We start from the raw sequence: 18237 nt of genomic DNA, 5'->3' as shown, positions 1-18237 counted from the left end.
TTCAGGTGTTAGTAGCCTTTCCTCTCTCCTAGGTAGCCAAACCCTCTTTTCTGGCTATTTAGGGTCTCTGTCTCGGGGGAAACTTTAGATAATGAATGCATGAGCTCAGCCGAGTTCCTCTGCATCTCCCTCTTCACCTTCTGATAAGGAATCGACCGCTGACCGCGCTGGAAGCCTGCAAACCTGCAACATAGTAGCAAAGACGACTACTGCAACTCTGTAACGCTGATCCTGCCACCTTCTCGACTGTTTTCCTGCTTGTGCATGCTGTGGGGGTAGTCTGCCTCCTCTCTGCACCAGAAGCTCCGAAGAAATCTCCCGTGGGTCGACGGAATCTTCCCCCTGCAACCGAAAGGCACCAAAAAGCTGCATTACCGGTCCCTTGGGTCTCCTCTCAGCACGACGAGCGAGGTCCCTCGAATCCAGCGACACCGTCCAAGTGACTCCCACAGTCCAGTGACTCTTCAGCCCAAGTTTGGTGGAGGTAAGTCCTTGCCTCACCTCGCTGGGCTGCATTGCTGGGAACCGCGACTTTGCAAGCTACTCCGGCCCCTGTGCACTTCCGGCGGAAATCCTTCGTGCACAGCCAAGCCTGGGTCCACAGCACTCTAACCTGCATTGCAAGACTTTCTAAGTTGGTCTCCGGCGACGTGGGACTCCTTTGTGCAACTTCGGCGAGCACCGTTTCACGCATCCTTGTAGTGCCTGTTTCTGGCACTTCTCCGGGTGCTACCTGCTTCAGTGAGGGCTCTTTGTCTTGCTCGACGTCCCCTCTCTCTGCAGGTCCAATTTGCGACCTCCTGGTCTCTCCTGGGCCCCAGCAGCGTCCAAAAACGCCAAACGCACGATTTGCGTGTAACAAGGCTTGTTGGCGTCCATCCGGCGGGAAAACACTTCTGCACGACTCTCCAAGGCGTGGGGGATCCATCCTCCAAAGGGGAAGTCTCTAGCCCTTGTCGTTCCTGCAGTATTCACAGTTCTTCAGCCTAGTAAGAGCTTCTTTGCACCAACCGCTGGCATTTCATGGGCATCTGCCCATCTCCGAGCTGCTTGTGACTTCTGGACTTGGTCCCCTTGTTCCACAGGTACCCTCAGACAGGAATCCATCGTTGTTGCATTGCTGATTTGTGTTTTCCTTGCATTCTCCCTCTAACACGACTATTTTGTCCTTAGGGGAACTTTAGTGCACTTTGCACTCACTTTTCAGGGTCTTGGGGAGGGTTATTTTGCTAACTCTCACTATTTTCTAATAGTCCCAGCGACCCTCTACAAGGTCACATAGGTTTGGGGTCCATTCGTGGTTCACATTCCACTTTTGGAGTATATGGTTTGTGTTGCCCCTATCCCTATGTTTCCCCATTGCATCCTATTGTAACTATACATTGTTTGCACTGTTTTCTAAGACTATACTGCATATTTTTGCTATTGTGTATATATATCTTGTGTATATTTCCTATCCTCTCACTGAGGGTACACTCTAAGATACTTTGGCATATTGTCATAAAAATAAAGTACCTTTATTTTTAGTATAACTGTGTTTTGTGTTTTCTTATGATATTGTGCATATGACACTAAGTGGTACTGTAGTAGCTTCACACGTCTCCTAGTTCAGCCTAAGCTGCTCTGCTAAGCTACCATTATCTATCAGCCTAAGCTGCTAGACACCCTATACACTAATAAGGGATAACTGGGCCTGGTGCAAGGTGCAAGTACCCCTTGGTACTCACTACAAGCCAGTCCAGCCTCCTACACCTGGCCCAGGAGGGACCCGGAGGTCGCCCTTTGGAGGAGGAGACAGAAGGGGCGCTGTAGGAGGCTGGACTGGCTTGTAGTGAGTACCTAGGGGTACTTGCACCTTGCACCAGGCCCAGTTATCCCTTATTAGTGTATAGGGTGTCTAGCAGCATAGGCTGATAGATAATGGTAGCTTAGCAGAGCAGCTTAGGCTGAACTTGGAGACGAGTGAAGCTGCTACAGTATCACTTAGTGTCATATGCACAATATCATAAGAAAACACAATACACAGTTATACTAAAAATAAAGGTACTTTATTTTTATGACAATATGCCAAAGTATCTCAGAGTGTACCCTCAGTGAGAGGATAGGAAATATACACAAGATATATATACACAATACCAAAATATGCAGTAATAGTCTTAGAAAACAGTGCAAACAATGTATAGTTACAATAGGATGCAATGGGGACACATAGGGATAGGGGCAACACAAACCATATACTCCAAAAGTGGAATGCGAACCACGAATGGTCCCCAAACCTGTGTGACCTTGTAGAGGGTCGCTGGGACTATTAGAAAATAGTGAGGGTTAGAATAATAGCCCACCCCAAGACCCTGAAAAGTGAGTGCAAAGTGCACTAAAGTTCCCAAAAGGACATAGAAGTCGTGATAGGGGAATTCTGCAGGAAAGACACAAACCAGCAATGCAACAACGATGGATTTCCAGTCGAGGGTACCTGTGGAATAAGGGGACCACGTCCAAAAGTCACAAGCAAGTCGGAGATGGGCAGATGCCCAGGAAATGCCAGCTGCGGGTGCAAAGAAGCTGCTACTGGACTGTAGAAGCTTAAGTTTCTGCAGGAACGACAAGAGCTAGAGACTTCCCCTTTGGAGGACGGATCTCTCACGCCATGGAGAGTCGTGCAGAAGTATTTTCCCGCCACAAGACCGCCAACAAGCCTTGCTAGCTGCAATTCATGCGGTAAGGGTTTTTGGACGCTGCTGTGGCCCAGGAGGGACCAGGATGTCACAAATTGCTTCAGGAGACACAAGGGACGTCGAGCAAGACAAAGAGCCCTCTCAGCAGCAGGTAGCACCCGGAGAAGTGCCAGAAACAGGCACTACAAGGATGCGTGAAACAGTGCTCACCCGAAGTCGCACAAAGGAGTCCCACGTCGCCGGAGAACAACTTAGGAGGTCGTGCAATGCAGGTTAGAGTGCCGTGGACCCAGGCTTGGCTGTGCACAAAGGATTTCCGCCGGAAGTGCACAGGGGCCGGAGTAGCTGCAAAAGCCACGGTTCCCAGCAATGCAGTCTGGCATGGGGAGGCAAGGACTTACCTCCACCAAACTTGGACTGAAGAGTCACTGGACTGTGGGAGTCATTTGGACAGAGTTGCTGGATTCGAGGGACCTCGCTCGTCGTGCTGAGAGGAGACCCAAGGGACCGGTAATGCAGCTTTTTGGTGCCTGCGGTTGCAGGGGGACGATTCCGTCGACCCACGGGAGATTTCTTCGGAGCTTCTAGTGCAGAGAGGAGGCAGACTACCCCCACAGCATGCACCACCAGGAAAACAGTCGAGAAGGCGGCAGGATCAGTGTTACAGAGTTGCAGTAGTCGTCTTTGCTACTATGTTGCAGTTTTGCAGGCTTCCAGCGCGGTCAGCAGTCGATTCCTTGGCAGAAGGTGAAGAGAGAGATGCAGAGGAACTCGGATGAGCTCTTGCATTCGTTATCTAAGGAATCCCAAGAGACAGAGACCCTAAATAGCCACAAAAGAGGGTTTGGCTACCTAGGAGAGAGGATAGGCTAGCAACACCTGAAGGAGCCTATCAGGAGGAGTCTCTGATGTCACCTGGTGGCACTGGCCACTCAGAGCAGCCCAGTGTGCCAGCAGCACCTCTGTTTCCAAGATGGCAGAGGTCTGGAGCACACTGGAGGAGCTCTGGACACCTCCCAGGGGAGGTGCAGGTCAGGGGAGTGGTCACTCCCCTTTCCTTTGTCCAGTTTCGCGCCAGAGCAGGGCTAAGGGGTCCCTGAACCGGTGTAGACTGGCTTATGCAGAAATGGGCACCAAAAGTGCCCATGAAAGCATTTCCAGAGGCTGGGGGAGGCTACTCCTCCCCTGCCTTCACACCATTTTCCAAAGGGAGAGGGTGTAACACCCTCTCTCAGAGGAAGTTCTTTGTTCTGCCATCCTGGGCCAGGCCTGGCTGGACCCCAGGAGGGCAGATGCCTGTCTGAGGGGTTGGCAGCAGCAGCAGCTGCAGTGAAACCCCGGGAAAGGCAGTTTGGCAGTACCAGGGTTTGTGCTACAGGCCACTGGGATCATGGGATTGTGCCAACTATGCCAGGATGGTATAGAGGGGGCAATTCCATGATCATAGACATATTACATGGCCATATTCGGAGTTACCATTGTGAAGCTACATATAGGTAGTGACCTATATGTAGTGCACGCGTGTAATGGTGTCCCGCACTCACAAAGTCCGGGGAATTGGCCCTGAACAATGTGGGGGCACCTTGGCTAGTGCCAGGATGCCCACACACTAAGTAACTTAGCACCCAACCTTTACCAGGTAAAGGTTAGACATATAGGTGACTTATAAGTTACTTAAGTGCAGTGTAAAATGGCTGTGAAATAACGTGGACGTTATTTCACTCAGGCTGCAGTGGCAGGCCTGTGTAAGAATTGTCAGAGCTCCCTATGGGTGGCAAAAGATATGCTGCAGCCCATAGGGATCTCCTGGAACCCCAATACCCTGGGTACCTCAGTACCATATACTAGGGAATTATAAGGGTGTTCCAGTAAGCCAATGTAAATTGGTAAAATTGGTCACTAGCCTGTTAGTGACAATTTGAAAGAAATGAGAGAGCATAACCACTGAGGTTCTGGCTATATGTCATGCAATTAGAGGTACATGGGGGCCCGGGGACGCTGAGCCAGATATCTCAATAAACCTACACCATATGCTGAGCTACGACACACGTGAAAAAGTAGTCTCAAATACATACAAACTACTAAATAAGCCCCCGGAGTCTAATCTGCAGAAAGCTCGAGAAAGGTGGAATGCCGTACTGCCTGACCCGATCACAGAGACAGAATGGTCAAAAGCCCTGAGCCACACACGCGAGGTCTCAAGGAACCCCAGATTCCGATACACACAATTTAATTACTTACATCAGACTTATTTAGCGCCAGCCAGAATTAAACGTATGTTCCCTGGATCGGACCCAACTTGCCCTAGATGTAAAACCCCAGCAGCACAGTTTTATCATATGGTCTGGGAGTGCCCGCAGGTAAGGGGGGAGTGGACCGCGCTGACCACTGCACTGTCGGAAATGACTGGCCTGGGCTTGGACGCGAACCCCAAATCCTGTCTACTTGGCCTCAGGACCAGAACAAAAAGGAGCAAATTTATGCACAGATTCGTAGACCTGGCTTATGCAATGTACAAAAGACTAATAGCCATGAACTGGAAGGCCTCTAAGGCCCCTGACCATGGAGCTTGGCTCGCTCTTACGCTTCGCTGGACACGTGCTGAATATCAGGTACTAACGAAACTGGCGCGAGGTGGTCCTCGACACTCGGGCTGTGAAACCTGGGGCACATTGGTCTCCAAACTAGAAACAAAGAATGACGAAAAACCTCCCTGAATAGCAGTCAGACGCGATAACATAGACAATTGTAGGTTTCACCCCGGTTGCAATACCACAGTAATCATGAGTAGCGCACACACCTGCCAATGGTGCCTAAGCACAGATATAAATACACTGCACCCCCAAATACACACTAGCCAATTAATACACACAGCCCATCGTCCCCAACTAGTAAACTCAGGGTCTTCAGAAGTTAAGTTGCCCCTTCCCCCGCCCCCCGCTCTCTCCCGTCCATCTTAGGGTTCGCCCTGAACTAGAACTCTTGCAGGCATCGAAACCTCCGCACGAAAGATAGTATCAAACGCGCGAACTAGCAATGCCTGTAAGTACAGACATAAAAGCGCGGATCTAGCGGTGTACGAAAGTTATTGGTTGTTTGTTAAATCTAATAAATAAGCGCCCAGCAAACTATTGTAACTGTAAACATCCTATCACTGCTGCTAAATGGATGCATCGAAATGTTTGATTTTATTGAAAATTTAATAAAAATATGTTAAAAAAAAAAAAACCACTGAGGTTCTGATTAGCAGAGCCTCAGTGAGACAGTTAGTCACTACACAGGTAGCACATTCAGGCACACTTATGAGCACTGGGGCCCTGGGTGACAGGGTCCCAGTGACACATACAACTAAAACAACATATATACAGTGAAAAATGGGGGTAACATGCCAGGCAAGATGGTACTTTCCTACAGGCGCTCAGCAACAGAAAGAGCCCACGCAGAAGCAGGCAGCACCCGCAGAAGCACTTGAACAGGCGTTCAAGAAACCTGAGCACGGCAGTCATATCAACACAACAAAAGAGGCTCCCACTGAGCCGGTGGTCAACTCAGCGAGTTGAGCAATGCAGGGCGAAGTGCTGGGGACCTGGGCTGTGCTGTGCATGAAGGAATTCTTGCAAAAGTGCAGAGAAGCCCTAGCAGCTGCAGATCATGCAGTACACAGGATTACTGTCTGGTGTGGGGAGGCAAGGACTTACCTTCACCAAATTTGGACAGAAGGACCACTGGACTGTCGGAGACACTTGGATCCAGCTCCTGTGTTCCAGGGACGACGCTCGTCAAGATGAGAGGGGACCCAGAGGACCGCTGATGCAGAAATTTGGTGCCTGCTTTAGCAGGGGGAAGATTTCGTCGACCCACGGGAGATTTCTTCTTAGCTTCCAGTGCAGGGTGAAGGCAGACAGCTCTCAGAGCATGCACCACCAGCAAACAGTCGAGAAAGCCAGCAGGATTATGCGCTACAATGTTGCTGGTAGTCGTCTTGCTACTTTGTTGCGGTTTTGCAGGCATCCTGGAGCGGTCAGCGGTCGATCCTTAGCAGAAGTCGAAGAGGGAGATGCAAAGGAACTCTGGTGAGCTCATGCATTTATTATCTGACGAGAAACCCACAGGAGAGACCCTAAATAGCCCTCAGGGGAGGATTGGCTACGTAACCAGGTAAGAGCCTATCAGGAGGGGTCTCTGACGTAACCTGCTGGCACTAGCCACTCAGAGGTCTCCATTGTGCCCTCAAACCTCTGCATTCAAGATGGTCTGGGACACACTGGAGGAGCTCTGGGCACCACCCCTGGGTGGTGATGGACAGGGGAGTGGACACTCCCCTTTCCTTTGTCCAGTTTCGCACCAGAGCAGGGGCTGGGGGATCCCTGAACCGGTGAAGACTGGCTTATGCAAGAAGGGCACCATATGTGCCCTTCAAAGCATTTCCAGAGTCTGGGGTAGGCTACTCCTCCCCAGCCCTTAACACCTATTTCCTAAGGGAGAGGGTGTAACACCCTCTCTCAGAGGAAATCTTTTGTTCTGCCTTCCTCGGACTGGGCTGCCCAGTCCCCAGGAGGGCAGAAACCTGTCTGAGGGTTGGCAGCAGCGACTCCAGAGAGCTAGTTTGGCAGTACCCAGGGTCCATGCTGGAGCCCCGGGGATGCATGGGATTGGCACCCCAATACCAGATTTGGCTTGGGGTGACAATTCCATGATCTTAAACATGTTACAGGGCCAAGTTCGGAGTTACCATTGTGAAGCTACATAGAGGTATTGACCTATATGTAGTTCACGCGTGTAATAGTGTCCCCGCACTCACAAAGTCTGGGGAAATTGCCCTGAACAATGTGGGGGCACCTTGGCTAGTGCCAAGGTGGCCTCACACTTAGTAACTTTGCACCTAACCTTCACTAAGTGAGGGTTAGACATATAGGTGACTTATAAGTTACTTAAATGTAGTGTAAAATGGCTGTGAAATAACGTGGACGTTATTTCACTCAGGCTGCAGTGGCAGTCCTGTATAAGAATTGTCTGAGCTCCCTATGGGGGGCAAAAGAAATTCTGCAGCCCATAGGGATCTCCTGGAACCCCAATATGCTGGGTACCTGGGTACCTTATACTAGGGAATTATAAGGGTGTTCCAGTGTGCCAATCAGAATTGGTGAAAAGGATCACTAGCCTGCAGTGACAATTTTAGAAGCAGAGAGAGCAGAAACACTGAGGTTCTGGTTAGCAGAGCCTCAGTGATACAGTTAGGCCCCACACAGGGAACACATATAGGCAACAAACTGTGAGCACAGGGGTCCTGGCTAGCAGGATCCCAGTGACACAGGCTAAAACAAACAGACACACAAGTTAAAATGGGGGTAACATGACAAGCAAGATGGTACTTTCCTACAGATGCCCTACAGAAAACTAAAAAAAACATAAGCTTACTTAGTTAAAATGCAATTGCCAACGACTCGTTCTTTCAAGGAGGTGGCCAGTTAGTTTAAACGTCAGATTCGATGAGCAGCTTCTTAAAAAGATGCAGTGTAAACCGATGCATGTGGAAAGAACAAGGAAAGGATTTTTTTTAGGTATGTAAGCCGAACGCATAGAAAATAGGAAGCATCATTAAGTCTGAAGTGTAGAAGCGGAGAAGAAAATAGCCTTAAAGGTCAGTAATAAACTTCATTAAAATGCACGAAGATCAGGTCCATTTAGGGGAGACGTAGGCCCATTTAGTATTCTAATAATGTCGATATTGTGTCTACATGCTTGATGTGTTTTGTCAAACAAGCATAACGCTATAATTTATGCATTGCTCAAATAATTCTTTGAGTGTGTGCTGCTATTTCATTGTGAAGTTTGATGGACGTGTAAAATTTGGTTAGAAAATTAGTTAATTTATTTTTTAAATAATTGTCTGTAATTTTTCTTTAACGCCTCTAGAGAGAATTAATCTGCTTATATTGTAAAAACAAATTCCTTCAGTGATATGATGTATGGTAAAAAAAAGTAATGCAACTGAGTAAACGTACTATTTTTCAAATGAAAAAAACAAATCATATGGAACAACACAACAAATCTCTTATATAATATATCTTTTCAACCAACCTGATAGGTATGACAGAACCAAACTGACCCTGAAGGAGATTCATAACTGTCAGTATGTTGCCTGTATGAACCCCACCTCAGGATCCTTCACCATCGACCCGAGGCTTCAGGTACTAAAAGCGAAATCCTCACTACACAAATGTAAATTGTATTGTTTGACTAAAATAATCTTTGACAGCACCTACGCTGTCAGTGTTGTACAAGTTACTTACCTTTGGTACAAAACATCTGGTAGAGACATATTCTAGTTGCAGATTTCTTACCTTTGAATTTCCCCAAGCGTCAGACTGGATCCAGAGAATTTTCCTTCGAGAAGTACCTCTGCGCACCACCAGGTGGTGTCGGTCGACTCGGTGGGCGTCGTTGGTGTTGTGCTCGCCGTGATGAGGTTGTATATAGGCGCTACCCTGGTGCGCTGATGTCAGTTTCTTTTCACGACTTTCCACGCCAGTCGCGCAGAGCCATGAAGAACACTGAGAGTGGTGCGCCAAAACTAGGGTCTTCAAGGGAAAGTTCCTGTCCCTAGAAATCAGTTTGCAGTACGGGGAGGATGGGTGGGTCGGTAAGCAATCCGCAACTAGAATATGTCTCTATCAGATATTTCGTTACTAAAGGTAAGTAACTTGTACATCTGATAGAGACTTCTAGTTGCAGATTGCTTACCTTTGAATAGATACCCGAGCAATACCATCCCCGATGGTGGGCCTTCAAACTAAGATCACACCAAAAAGTCCTCCAGGACCGAACGGCCAAAGTAGCAGTCCCTTCGGACCTGATTGTCCACGCATTAGTGCTTCGTAAAAGTGTGCAGCGATGCCCACGTTGCTGCCTGACAAATATCCGGGAATGGAGCGCCACGTGCTAGCGCTGTAGTAGCAGCAGTAGCTCTGGTAGAATGAGCTCGCAAACCTTCAGGGGTTGCTTTTTAGCCAGAGCATAGCACATTTTGATGCATAAGAGTACCCATCTTGAAATGGTCCTCTTCTGCACTGCCTTCCCCTACTTTGCACCTACATACCCCACAAAGAGTTGATCGTCCACCCGGAAGTCTTTGGTACGATCAAGATAGAACGCCAACACTCTTTTTGGATCCAGATGGTGGAGTCTCTCCTCTTCATGAGAGGGATGTGGGGGTGCATAAAAGGTAGGCAAGGTGATGGACTCTCCGACATGAAAGGGGTCACTACCTTGGGTAGAAAAGAAGCCCTCATGTGAAGCACCACTTTGTCAGGGTGTATGGCAAGAAAAGGTGACTTAGATGACAGAGCCTGGAGTTCACTAACTCTGCGGGCAGAAGTAATGGCAACTAGGAAGACAGTCTTTATAGTTAAGAGTCTTAGAGGACAGTTGTGAAGCGGTTCAAACGGGGTACACATAAGGTGAGTTAAGACCAGGTTGAGATCCCATTGGGGCATGATGAATGGGAAAGGAGGAAAAAGATGTGTGAGGCCTATAAGAAATCTCCCAACTATGGGAGATTTAAATAAGGAAGGCTGATCAGGTAGCCTTAAGAAAGCAGAGATAGCAAAGAGATATCCCTTAAGAGTGCCCAAGGTGGAACCCTTCCGGGCAAGGGAAAGAATAAAGAGAAGAACTTGAGAGAGAGGAGCAAATAGAGGATCAACAGAATTGTTGATGCACCATGCCACAAATGTCTTCCAACGACAGGCGTATACAGTTTTGGTTGAGGGACGCCTGGCTGCCAATATAACATAACAGACTTCGGGTGGCAAGTCGAAAGACATCAATTGTCGCCACTCAATCACCACACAAGATGTCGCAGAGTTGACAGGTTCGGGTGGAGGGCCTTCCCCTGCTGCTGTGACAGAAGATCCTCCCAAAGAGGCAGTCTGATCAGAGGAGCTATGGCCATGTTCAAGAGCACAGGATACCAGACTCTCCGTGCCCAGTCTGGAGCCACCAGTATTACTTGGGCCCAGTCTTGCTCGATCTTCTTCAGAACTCTGGGCAGAAGTGGTATTGGCAGGACGGTGTTCAGGAGGCCTGAGGTCCATTCACAATGAAAAGTGTTGCAGAGCGAGTGCCACCTTAGAAACTCCAACGCGCAAAACAGCTGACATTGTGCTTTTTCTACGGAGGTGAACATGTCTAACCAAGGTTCTCCCCACTGGAGGAAGAGACCTTGCGCCACTTCCGGATGGAGACTCCATTCGTGATCGAACATGCATCGTCGGCTGAGTTCGTCTGCTCTGGCATTTAAGGAGCTTGCCAGGTGTTGAGCCACCATGGAAATGCCCTGATGTTCCAGCCAAGTTCAGAGACGAAGGGCCTCTTGACAAACAGTCCACGACCACACTCCGCCTTGTTTGTTGCAATACCACATGGTGGTGGTGTTGTCTGTGAACACCTGAACTGCTTTCCCCTTGAGAGAGGGAAGAAATGCTTTCAATGCTAGTCGAATTGCTCGGAGCTCCAGATGATTGATATGGAGACCGGTTTCTGCCGGAGATCAGATACCTCTGATCTTTGCCTCTCCCATGTGGCCACCCCATCCCAGAAGTGACGCATCTGTCACTATCCTAAGATCTGGTTGGAGAAAAGAGAAGGATTTGCCCTTGACCCGATCTTGATTTGTTAACCACCACTGCAGGTCTTCGCAGACCCTTCCGAGATCTGGACCTTGTCGGAGCGATTCCCCTGATGCTGCGCCCACTGGAACTTCAGGTCCCACTGCAGAGCCCGCATATGCCATCTGGCATTTTGAACCAACGGGATGCAGGAGGCCATGAGGCCCAGCAGCCTCAGAGTCATTCTCACCGAAATCCAGGATAGAGGCTGAAACATCGATATCATAGCCCGAATATCCTGGACTCGCTTTTCGGGAGGATATGCCCGAAACTGCACTGTGTCCAGAAGAGCTACGATTAAGGAAGCGTCTGAGAAGGAGTCAGTGTAGGAAAGTACCATCTTGCCTTGCATGTTATCCCCATATTTCACTGTATATATATGTTGTTTTAGTCTATGTGTCGCTGGGACCCTGCCAGACAGGGCCCCAGTGCTCATAAGTATGTGCCCTGTATGTGTTCCCTGTGTGATGACTAACTGTCTCACTGAGGCTCTGCTAACCAGAACCTCAGTGGTTATGCTCTATCTGCTTTCCAAATTGTCACTAACAGGCTAGTGACCAATTTCACCAATTCACATTGGCATACTGGTACACCCATACATTTCCCTAGTATATGGTACTGAGGTACCCAGGGTATTGGGGTTCCAGGAGATCCCTATGGGCTGCAGCATTTCTTTTGCCACCCATAGGGAGATCTGACAATTCTTACACAGGCCTGCCAGTGCAGGCTGAGTGAAATAACGTCCACATTATTTCACAGCCATTTACCACTGCACTTAAGTAACTTATAAGTCACCTATATGTCTAACCTTTACCTGGTAAAGGTTGGGTGCAAAGTTACTTAGTGTGTGGGCACCCTGGCACTAGCCAAGGTGCCCCCACATTGTTCATGGCAAATTCCCCGGACTTTGTGAGTGCGGGGACACCATTACACGCGTGCACTATACATAGGTCACTACCTATATATAGCATCACAATGGTAACTCCGAACATGGCCATGTAACATGTCTAAGATCATGGATTTGTCACCCCAATGCCATTCTGGCATTTGGGAGACAATTCCATGATCCCCCGGGTCTCTAGCACAGAACATGGGTACTGCCAAACTGCCTTTCCTGGGTCTCCACTGCAGCTGCTGCTGCTGCCAACCCCTCAGACAGGTTTCTGCCCTCCTGGGGTCCAGGCAGCCCTGGCCCAGGAAGGCAGAACAAAGGATTTCCTCAGAGAGAGGGTGTGACACCCTCTCCCTTTGGAAATAGGTGTGATGGCTGGGGAGGAGTAGCCCTCCCACCCCCAGCCTCTGGAAATGCTTTGATGGGCACAGATGCTGCCCATCTCTGCATAAGCCAGTCTACACCGGTTTAGGGATCCCCCAGCCCTGCTCTGGCACGAAACTGGACAAAGGAAAGGGGAGTGACCACTCCCCTGACCTGCACCTCCCAGGGGAGGTGCCCAGAGCTCCTCCAGTGTGCCCCAGACCGCTGCCATCTTGGAAACAGAGGTGTTGCTGGCACACTGGACTGCTCTGAGTGGTCAGTGCCAGCAGGTGACGTCAGAGACTCCTTCTGATAGGCTCTTACCTCTCTTAGTAGCCAATCCTCCTTCCTAGGTAGCCAAACCTCCTTTTCTGGCTATTTAGGGTCCCTTCTTTGGGGAATTCTTCAGATACCGAATGCAAGAGCTCACCAGAGTTCCTCTGCATCTCCCTCTTGACCTTCTGCCAAAGGATCGACCGCTGACTGCTCAGGACGCCTGCAAAACCGCAACAAAGTAGCAAGACGACTACTAGCAACCTGGTATCGCTTCATCCTGCTGGCTTTCTCGACTGTTTCCAGGTGGTGCATGCTCTGGGGGTAGCCTGCCTCCTTCTTGCACCAGGAGCTCTGAAGAAATCTCCTGTGGGTCGACGGAATCTTCCCCCTGCAACTGCAGGCAACAAAAGACTGCATCACCAGTCTTCTGGGTCCCCTCTAAGCACGACGAGCGTGGTCCCTGGAACTCAGCAACTCTGTCCAAGTGACTCCCACAGTCCAGTGACTCTTCAGTCCAAGTTTGGTGGAGGTAAGTCCTTGCCTCCCCACGCTAGACTGCATTGCTGGGTACCGCGTGATTTGCAGCCGCTCCGGCTCCTGTGCACTCTTCCAGGATTTCCTTCATGCACAGCCAAGCCTGGGTACCCGACACTCTAACCTGCAGTGCACAACCTTCTGAGTTGTCCTCCGGCGTCGTGGGACTCCTTTTTGTGACTTTGGGTGGACTCCGGTTCATTCCTCTTCCAAGTGCCTGTTCCGGTACTTCTGCGGGTGTTGCCTGCTTCTGTGAGGACTCCCTGACTTGCTGGGTGCCCCCTCTGTCTCCTCATCCAAGTGGCGACATCCTGGTCCCTCCTGGGCCACAGCAGCATCCAAAAACCCTAACCGCGACCCTTGCAGCTAGCAAGGCTTGTTTGCGGTCCTTCTGCGTGGGAACAGCTCTGCAAGCTTCTTCACGACGTGGGACCTCCATCCTCCAAAGGGGAAGTTCCTAGTCCTCTTTGTTCTTGCAAAACACCAAGCTTCTTCCATCAGGTGGCAGCTTTCTTACACCCTCAGCTGGCATTTCCTGGGCTCCTGCCCACTCTCGACACTGTCGCGACTCTTGGACTTGGTTCCCTTGTCTTACAGGTACTCAGGCCTGGAAATCCACTGTTGTTGCATTGCTGGTGTTGGTTTTCCTTGCAGAATCCCCCTATCAAGACTTCTGTGCTCTCTGGGGGTTGTAGGTGCACTTTACACCTACCTTACAGGGTCTTGGGGTGGGCTATTTTTCTAACCCTCACTGTTTTCTTACAGTCCCAGCGACCCTCTACAAGCTCACATAGGTTTGCGGTCCATTCGTGGTTCGCATTCCACTTTTGGAGTATATGGTTTGTGTTGCCCCTATACCTATGTGCTCCTATTGCAATCTATTGTAACTTTACACTGTTTGCATTACTTGCTTTTGCTATTACTGCATAATTTTGGTATTGTGTACATATATCTTGTGTATATTTTTCATCCTCATACTGAGGGTGCTCACTGAGATACTTTTGACATATTGTCATAAAAATAAAGTACCTTTATTTTTAGTATATCTGTGTATTGTGTTTTCTTATCATATTGTGCATATGACACCAGTGGTATAGTAGGAGCTTTACATGTCTCCTAGTTCAGCCTTAACTGCTTTTCCATAGGTACCTTCTATCAGCCTTACCTGCTAGAAATACTCTTCTACACTAATAAGGGATAACTGGACCTGGCACAAGGTGTAAGTACCTCTGGAACCCACTACAAGCCAGGCCAGCCTCCTACATTGGTTGTGCAGCGGTGGGATAAGTACTTGTAACTACTTACCACTTTGTCATTTTGTACTTTTCATAAGAGAATAATATACAAAACAAGTTCAGTGTATGTACACCTAACCAAAAAGTTTTGCTTTTCTCCTCTTACACTTTCTGCTAAGTGCTGAAAAGTACTCTTAAAACTTCTAAAAGTTTCAAAAAGTTTGAAAACGTTTTTTTCCTGAAACTTTTTCTCTCTTCTCACTGTCTCTAAACCTTCTTCTGTCATGTCTGATGTAGGAACTGCTCTTAAAATGGTCAATACAACTTATGACAATTTAAACTTCAAGAGCCTAAGGAGTCTCTGCATTGATAGAGGTTTAGTGATAGGAAAGAACCCTTCAAGAGAATTTCTATTTAACTTGCTCATTGAGAATGATAAGTCCCTAGAAGGCACTTCAGCTGAGAAGTTGGTAGATAGCTCCCATTCTGACTCAGGGGAACCCCTTGAGGGAGGTGTGGAGGGTTCTATTCCAAATCTGCCCCTTAGCAGACCACCTAGCAATGTTGGTAGTAATAGGAGCTCCCATCATAGTAGGGATGTTTTTATTCCTGGAGGCCAGGTTGGTAGAGTCCAAGCTGTTAGGGACAGATCTCCCTCTGTTGGTTCCAATATATCCTCAGTGTCCAAGCATTCCCAACCACCCACCCTGAAGACAACATGTTAGAAAGGGAACTCAAAACGTTGGGAGTGGAAGAGACCAGGCTGAAGCTTAAACAGCAACAGCTGGCTCTAGACAGGGAATCCCCAGACCTGGAGAAGGAGAAACCGAGATTGGGGTTTGGACCCCATGGTGGCAGCAGCAGTATTCCTGATAGTAATCCTGTGAGAGAGCATGATTCCAGGAATCTGCACAAGATAGTTCCCCCTTACAAGGAGGGGGATGACATTAACAAGTGGTTTGCTGCACTTGAGAGGGCCTGTATGGTACAGGGGGTCCCTCAAAGACAGTGGGCTGCTATCCTATGGCTATCTTTCAATGTAAAGGGTAGGGATAGGCTCCTTAATGTTACAGAAAGTGATGCCAATAATTTTGCAGTTTTGAAGGATGCACTCTTGGATGGATTTGGCTTAACCACTGAACAATACAGGATTAAGTTCAGAGACACCAGAAAAGAGTCCTCACAAGACTGGATAGACTTTGGCCCTCATTACAACATTGGCGGTAAAAGCCGCTTACCGCCGTGCAGAAGAACGCCAATACACCGCCGCGGCGGTGGTATTCAGCCACAGCTATTATGACACACATCTTGGAATCCGCTGAAATTCAGACACCCACACAAGACCGCCACACCAAAGGTCAGTGATAAACTGGTGGAAACAAATCCTCCACCTCCACGCCAACAGAAACACGCCCATGCTATTACGACACACGAATCCACGCGGCGGTCTTTCAACCGCGGTATTCCATTGGCGGTACACACCACTGCGCTCAAAATACACACACATCTCCAAAACACCGCCACATTGGACAGTTCCAAATACACACACCTGAGACACATACAAACACCACTCCCACACACCCAAAACAATATAAAACACCCACATCACCCACAAACCCCTACGACCAAAAATACACGAATGAAGGACAGAGAGAGAGCACAGAATAGACAACCCCACTACACAGAGGCACACAACACCATCACCCACACAACATCCACGCACAAAACACCACACACCACTACACTCACCACAACCATCACCACATACACCACCCCACACATCACCCACACCACCCCATGTCACGCCAAAGACCCCCCCGCTTCTCCGAGGAGGAGCTCAGGGTCATGGTGGAGGAAATCGTCCGGGTAGAGCCACAGCTATTTGGCTCACAGGTACAGCACACATCAATAGCCAGGAAGATGGAGTTATGGCGCAGAATAGTGGACAGGGTGAACGCCGTGGGACAGCATCCAAGAAATAGGGAGGACATCAGGAAGAGGTGGAACGACCTACGGGGGAAGGTGCGTTCAACGGTCTCCAGGCACAACATCGCGGTACAGCGGACTGGCGGTGGACCGCTACCTCCTCCCCCACAACTAACAACATGGGAGGAGCAAGTCCTGACCATCTTGCATCCTGAGGGCCTCGCAGGAGTCGGTGGAGGATGGGACACTGGTAAGTCAAATCTTAACTATCATATCCCCCACCCTACCTGCATGCTATCACAAACTCCCACCCTCACCCCCTCCCCTATCACTACAACTCCTAACTAATGTAACCATGACACAAACCACCCATCCCAACACCAAGCCCTGCATGACACAACTAAGCATGGTCACCCCTCACTAAAGCATGCCCACTGCACATACGCAGAACAACCCCCCAACCATCACCACACAAACTCACACACAGGAATGCTTGCACTGGGGTACACAAACACCCACCCATTGCACACCATGACACACACACATGCAATAATCTAGCTCTTATGCCCCTGCAGGAACCCGAAGGACCGTCACCACACCAGAGGGTCCAGACAACACCACTCCACCCCCAGAAGAGGCCCACAGTGACGACAGCAGCTCTGCCCTACTGGATCCTGATGACCAGCCCGGACCATTGTGGGCCTCGGGACAGTCGGTTACCCTTGCACGGGCACAGCCCAACACTGACCTTCCACCCTCTGGTAACACCAGCACAGCACCCACCCAGCGGGCCCATACCTCCGTATCCAGGACAGGTCAATCAGCGGTGTGTCCACCACTACAGGGCACCCAGGGTAACCCACCACCCCAACAACAACAGGGACCTGGGGGCAGTGGTAGTGGGCACACGGTCCAGGGGACGGAGGCACAGGAACACAGGGGAACTGGGAGGGCTGCTGTGCGACAGGGGGCGGACAGGCCAAGGGAACCCACTCTCCACGAGGCCCTCTCCTCCATCATGGGAGCATACCACCACTCCCAGGAGATGTTGGTGACGGTCCTGGACAAGTTGCAGGAGACCCTGCGACTGCAGGACGAACTGTATTTGGGGTTCAGGGAGGAGCTCAGGACCATCAGCTCCGCCCTTGGCACTATCGTAGGGGTGCTGAAGGACATACAGCAGACATTGAGGGACACCGTGGCACTCCAAGTGGCCCCTGACACTAGCCAGGACAATGAATTGCCCACCACCACCGCCGGCACTAGTGGACAGGATGCCCCGCCACAGGACCAACACACCAGCACCCCACCCCCTGCAGACGGACAACCACCACGCAAGCGGTCCCTGAGATCCAGGAACAGGACAGAGCAAGATGACAAGACCCCCGCCAGGAAATTAGACCACCCTGATTGTCCTCCCACTGTCCCACTTTGTTACCCTGTCCATACTTAAACTGCACCAGCTCCACTTCTTATGCCCAGATGGGCAGTGCACCTGTGAGACTAATAGACTGGACTCTGCCGTGGACATTCCTCCGCCATCACCCATCCTCATTTTACAACCCCCTCCCATTTCTGAGCACTTCAATAAACACCCTTGAAACACAAAAATATCTGGAGTCAGTCTGTGATTTAGTAAATATGTATTATCAATGACAGTGTCATAA

The 18237-nt window shown here is 49.6% G+C and overlaps 1 protein-coding gene across 1 annotated transcript in view; it reads left to right on the top strand.

Annotated features, from left to right (window-relative positions):
* The window catches only part of DNAH17 (dynein axonemal heavy chain 17), a 7556186-nt gene that overhangs the window by 4892328 nt on the left and 2645621 nt on the right, over positions 1-18237 (top strand). Inside the window, exon 36 of the mRNA XM_069201738.1 lies at positions 8764-8866. Coding sequence (XP_069057839.1) covers positions 8764-8866 — 103 coding nt within the window. The remainder of the gene's footprint in view (positions 1-8763; positions 8867-18237) is intronic.

Source organism: Pleurodeles waltl, chromosome 7 (assembly GCF_031143425.1).
Source record: "Pleurodeles waltl isolate 20211129_DDA chromosome 7, aPleWal1.hap1.20221129, whole genome shotgun sequence".
Lineage (NCBI taxonomy): Eukaryota > Metazoa > Chordata > Amphibia > Caudata > Salamandridae > Pleurodeles > Pleurodeles waltl.
Note: the sequence above shows the minus strand (reverse complement) of the source record. Positions and strands in the feature narration are given on the sequence as shown.